Source organism: Rhinolophus ferrumequinum, chromosome 14 (genome assembly GCF_004115265.2).
Source record: "Rhinolophus ferrumequinum isolate MPI-CBG mRhiFer1 chromosome 14, mRhiFer1_v1.p, whole genome shotgun sequence".
NCBI classification, from domain to species: domain Eukaryota; kingdom Metazoa; phylum Chordata; class Mammalia; order Chiroptera; family Rhinolophidae; genus Rhinolophus; species Rhinolophus ferrumequinum.
The window spans coordinates 11376513-11382512 of record NC_046297.1 but is presented as its reverse complement, the minus strand read 5'-3'; the positions used below and the strand labels follow the sequence as shown (position 1 = coordinate 11382512).

Sequence of the window (6000 nt, the reverse complement as noted above, 5' to 3'; positions counted from 1 at the left end):
GTGTAACGTAGCAGCTCAAGCCAGTCAGGAGTCCACTTTGTTCTCATAAATGTCTTGCAGAAACGGAGTAAGAGGTGGCACAATCTCTTGAAAAGAGTAGTAACATCATTTAGGATTCAGTGGACCTAGATTCAGCCTGTATTTGCCATCAAGTTATTAGATCATCTTAAGCAAGACTCACCTCTCTTGGCTTCAAATTAAAAATCTATAAAATGGGTCACGGGGAGAACCGAATGGGTACAGTGTCCACCACTGCACAAATGTAACACATTACCAAGTCACAAGTCAGGTATTTTAAATTTAAATGCACTTATGAATGAAGATACAATATAAACACATCACAATCTCCAAAGCCATGTAAAACCCGAAGGCATTAAAATTTATTAAATGATGCAATAACAACAGAATTCTTTATTTACAATAGCATTATTTAACATCAAATAAGCAAAGAGCGTCAGCAAAGCAATATTAACTTGCATAAATGTATTTAAAATTTCTCTCAATATATCTACCTTTGCATAAACTGCTCACACTAGAAATACAAACATCAATGCAGGTGAACAAAGTGATGTTCAGAGTCAACTTCGTTTTGAAAATAAATCACAACCTGAAACACTGTAAGCTTTCTCCTGAAGAACCATAGTTAATATATTGCTTAATTTTACCCTTGTATAATCTTTTCATATACACACATCTCAGATGCAACTTCATGAGGAACTGTACAAATAAAACTCACAAATGACAAAGGAAAGAACAAAAACGACAGTTAAATGTTTGAAGAAACGTGTCATCATCACTACTCAACTACATAAAGGTTAAGTGATGATGCACTTATTCAAAAATTGTACACAATTCACTATACAAATATAATACATCGGACAGCTATGTAGGAATATACAAGACTTAAAAACAGATCTAAGGCATTATGCTAGATTTTAGCATTTTGAGGTTCTTGCACATAGCTTTTACCTGTAGTAAGAAACTTAAAAGATTTTGTTTTAGTCTATAAAGAAACACCAGGGAGAAAATTCTAATTAAAATCAAAGCCACTACAGTCATTTTCTTTTGTGCAGAGAATGCTTTGCTTAGGCAGCATACTACCATACAAATACTAGAAAATTTTAAATTCACACCAACAATTAATGGCTTAAGTTGCATTTCAAAATTGATTGTGTATCTTTGGGTTCTACAAGTGGACCTGTGCCACCCATTTCATGTGTTAAGCCCATGTGAACTCCGTTTTTGAACACAGATTAAAAATTGCATTATATAAACTGCGAAAACATTGCTTTCCATTATTACAGGCCATAAGAGATACACGTGGGAGGGGGCATTTTCATCTTTGAGTCAAACGAATTCATTGTAGTAAAACAGCTCACTTCACTTTTTCAACTTACCACATTACATGAACACTCAAATGAGTCTTACAACCAAGTTAATGTATACTTTTCACATTATGTGTTTTTCACATTTAGTAATATAAGTAAAACACTGATTCTTTGTTCTATTAAACAAAAACCAAGGACTTGGTCTAACAAATTTACTGCGTCCAGCATGAGAAATACTGATAATGAAGGGGATCGATTTGGCTTTTGCTTCGACAGTGATCAATATGATCAGAGGTTTCCTTCACTTACTCTTCTTCTCTTAATTAGATGTAAAGCAAAAATCCATTCCCTGATCTGAACCGTAAGAGAATTTATACTCTCTTTTCCTTCAAAACAGTCATGATCATGAATTATTTGAAATGACCAGCATCGAGGGTTTGCAGATTCGTCTGACTTGGGGCTGACATTACACCACAGTGGGCCGATGGGAAACAATAAACGATACACAGATAAGTTTTTGGACAACGTTATGGTGAAAAGAGACTTACAACTCAAAACAACAAATCCAGTTTAAACCCCATTTCTCTTTTGTGCTGCGTGAAGTTTAAAGTCATTCTAAGTCACAGATTTCTAAAAAGCAACTTAAAACTGGTCACAGTACATCGTGTGCGACGTGAGTCTCCTCACGCCAATGGGGCCGTGGAGTTCTGGGCCGACATCCGCTCGCTTTTCCCATCCCCGTGGGGCCACCCAGCGGCTTGGTTGAGAAAAGTAGAGCCTGGCGAGGGGGACATGTGAACTGGTGGCCGCTGAGACGCGCTGTTCCTTGCCCACCTCCCTGTAGTGAGACCCCTCTCAAGTGGAAAAAAGTATCGAAATGCAAATTTCCAGAAAATTCCGTTAGTGTGGAGCAACACTTGCAGACCGTCTACTTACCATTATCTTTGGGCTCTCTCTCTCTCTCTCTCTAACCCATACTTCCTACGTACGGGGAAAGATATGAATATAAATAGGGGTAGTTTGTCCATTTTTCACCCTGCTACAAATAAACAATCAGTCAAATTTCAAGGAAAAACCTCTCTGTTCCTAAAAAGCCTGGCGAGTGAGATACAAAAGGCTTTGCTTTTTAGACATCAAAAAGACATCATTCTGAAATTTAGGTAAGAAAGTATGTGTATCGGGTTGGGGAGAAATAGCTCAAAAAAGGTCATCAGTTTCTTGGTACTGCAGCCATCCGAAACTGACACCAATTAATAAAAGATTATTCCCCAACCAGAGTGGGCAAGAAAAACAACCATAAAAGTGGCCTGCTTAGTAACATGTAGTCTTTCTAAGGTTCATTAAGAAAGAATATAAACATATAAAAATCAAGAACTGGTTCCTACAGCGGCTGCATATCATATAGATAAATGATTTATGAGCAGAATCACAAGGTTTAGAAAATAAAAAGTCTTAAGTCTACAAATTAGGGCTAATCAAGGCATTGATATCCTTTACAAAATACCTTTAGGAGACATCGCTATGAGGACATCTAATTTAATACTGAAGTACCTCATTTTTGAGTCAATTCCACAATATGTATACCTCACAAAATTATACAATTGAAACACTTAAGTTCTCAACTTAAATTATTGCTTGTTTACATATAAATTGGATTTTATGTACCTTACAAAACTTCGGCTTAGCACTGCTAAAAAACAGAACAAAAAACACAGGGTGGAGGTTACATCTGTAGTGATATCTGCTATCAATTTGAAACACACCATGACTTTCTGTCTTGTAGGCCAGTGTCGCCGGGAACAGAATGAACACGTTTCTAAAGCAGGTACCTGGGTGTGATAGGTACCTAGTCCTAACTTTGCTCCTGTCCTTGCCAGTAAACGCATTTTTTTCTAAAATTTAAAAGTTAGCAATTGGGTAAGTGGCTGGCAAAACATTTAGAAAATAAAGGGTTTACCTGGTTTCTGTCGTTTATTATTATTTTTTTAAAAAATGAATGAAAGTGGGCAGAACTGGGGAAGGCAGAGAGGGGAAGGGAAGAGTCAGGGTCAGGAGGGTAAGACGAGCTGCCCCTCCAAGCTGTCTGCGCAATCTAAAGGGAACTTAACTTGGAAATGAAAAATACTTCTTGATTCACGATTTAGATGAACTAGTCTGGTTTTAACAAAAGAAAAAACAAGGAAAAAGTACTTGTGAATGTTAATAGCCCTCTCGAGGCCCTTTTCCATCTGTTCAGTAACTGGAAACTCTTTCCAACTTGGTCTTGAGAGCTGTCTATAAAGATGCAACCGTGACTTTATTGGTCTTCACTGGTCGGGTGTCTGTCCATACCGCGCTGTCCATGGTGTCTGCCCGCTTTTATCCCAAACGCAGGCTTTAGCTTAAAACACCTGTAGTCTGATTTTTTTTTTAGAAACTTTTCTTTCCCCCAGATGAAATCTGAATCTTTTGTACTAGACTGATTAGCCAGGGAGAACAAAGCAAGAAACCAGTGTCTGGAACCAAACAGGAACACAACAAGAGCATGGTCGTTTCCTTAAATACGTACATTTAAATACATTCAATCTGACACGGGTATGAATTTTGCCTGTCAACATTTACTTCGCAGGAGAGATCTAAGTTGCACTAAGGTGAATGCAGTGAACAGACTGAGCAACTGTCTGGACGCAAGCTTCAGACTGTCAGAGGACAGCCCGCTCCCCCTGCGAGCCAGGGCCCGGGCCGTCTGCTGAGCTTGCTCGGGCAGAACTGGCCAGCAGGTCGGTTGGGTCAAAACGAACAGACGCAGCTCTCCAGACGGGTAAGTGTTTTGAGCAAGTAAGCCCAGTCAGCTGAAGAAGCAACCAGCCACCTTCATTGTCAGCAGTATTTCTGCAGGAAAAGAGATGAAGTTGTAAAAGATTATCTGAGTTTTTGGTAAAACCATCATAAAGCCCATCACAAAAACAGCAAAACATTTTGGCCATTTTCAATAATGCCAACCACAAAGCTGCCTCCGGATGAGTTACACCTGACGTTGACGTGGACAAGCAGACGACGCTGATCCTAACTGAACACAAGTAACGTTTATAAAGGCCAGTGGATCCCACTGCTATTTCGAAGGACGCAGACTGCGATGGATCACCGACCTCTCCCTCTGAATGACTGATGCTCTCTTAGCAATGACATCCTAGCCTGGTTTAATCTCTCCCACCTTCTCCAAAAAGATTCCTGAGACTCCCAGTGTCCGACTGCCCCTGCTTTTCTACAGCATTCAGTCCGGCAGTGGCCACCACTTCCTTAATCCTTCCTCCAAAACACTCAGCGCAAACTCACTTCCTATAAAATGTCCCGCCTGCCTCTCCCTTACTGAACACGCCCCAGGTTCCGTGGGGTGTGTTCTCCTTGGCGTGGGCTTGCTAAGTCACCCGGGGTTTCCACCCTGTGAGTACTCGGCCAGTTTCTGGCTGCTCTGTGCTGATGATTTGAATGATTGGATACCAAAGGTTGGTTGGTTGGTTGGTTTTTGTTGTGAGCAAGAATCATGGAGACGTGTCTCTTTGGTTGGTGCAAGTATATTGTTCAATGTTTTTCTTTTTTAAAAATTTTATAAGAGTTTGAGTCTTGTAAGTTTATAAGAGTCAAACTGATCACATGCCGGGAAGCAAAAGCTCAAATGCTCCCATCGACGCTCTTCTTTGGCTCTTGACTGTCCTCTCCCCAAAGTTTCCATTCATTTAGCAAATATATATATTTTTAAACTTTTATTAATTTTAAGTGCGTTTTTCCAGGACCCATCAGCTCCAAGTCAAGTAGTTGTTTCAATCTAGTTGTGGAGGGTGCAGCTCACAGTGGCCCATGCGGGGATCGAACCAGCAACCTTGGTGTTATTAACACCGCGCTCTAACCAACTGAGCCAACCGGCCCCCCAAGGCAGTATTCTTTAACGGACTGACACCAACAAGCAGCTATTTGCCAGAATCAGTTTAGTGACAGAGAACGCCGAGCATGGCATGTGTCTCTAGTGACGCTGCTTGGTTGGCACCCGGCAGTGTCACTTTAGGGGGTGGGGACTCATTTACTCTTCCTGCCCTAATATGTCCTAGGGCCGTTGTGAGGATTAAACAAACTGAGGTACATGACGTGTTTCCACAGTTTCTGCGACATGACCAGTGCCCAGTATGTGTCCCCATCATCAGCACTGTCACAACTCACAGCTGACCCTCGTGATCCGTCCATTTCCACAACACCCGTAAGTACAAGTAATGACAAGTGTACTTTGTGCAAGAGCCATGAGGCTGAGCAGTAGCTCAATTTCAGCACGCTTAAATATATGTAAAATATAAAGGAATACTATAATACGTCCTCTAAACGGAAGACTCTTTTGGTTAAACGAAATAACTGCCCTTCTCTAAATAGTTTTTTGGTAAATCCATAGTTGCATAAACTGGCTCTGCTTAAGCAAGGAACAAATTTCACCTCTATTTCAGGATAAATGGGACACAGATTCATTAATAGATCACAGTGGTTTCTAGCTCAACAAATAGAACCAGATTACCAATACACAATCTGAAATAGTTCACGGATTCTTAACAGCAGCAGAGCACATGACACAAAGACAGAGGACAAAGGTGACTGAAGCCCTCTCTGGGCACAGATGGGTAGTATGGAGACATGAAAAGTGACGTCCCGT

The 6000-nt window shown here is 40.6% G+C and overlaps 1 protein-coding gene across 7 annotated transcripts in view; it reads right to left on the bottom strand.

Moving 5' to 3' along the window:
* Nucleotides 1–352: 352 nt before the first annotated feature.
* Nucleotides 353–6000, bottom strand: part of NCOA2 (nuclear receptor coactivator 2) — a 255430-nt gene continuing 249782 nt past the window's right edge. For 4 of the 7 annotated variants that reach the window (XM_033125745.1, XM_033125741.1, XM_033125743.1 and 1 more), the window contains one exon: nt 359–4199. In XM_033125745.1, coding sequence (XP_032981636.1) covers nt 4188–4199 — 12 coding nt within the window. In that variant the 3' untranslated portion in view covers nt 359–4187. Of the gene's footprint in view, nt 4200–6000 lie in introns of all 7 variants that reach the window. The other 3 variants (XM_033125744.1, XM_033125740.1, XM_033125746.1) reach the window with 1 other exon arrangement.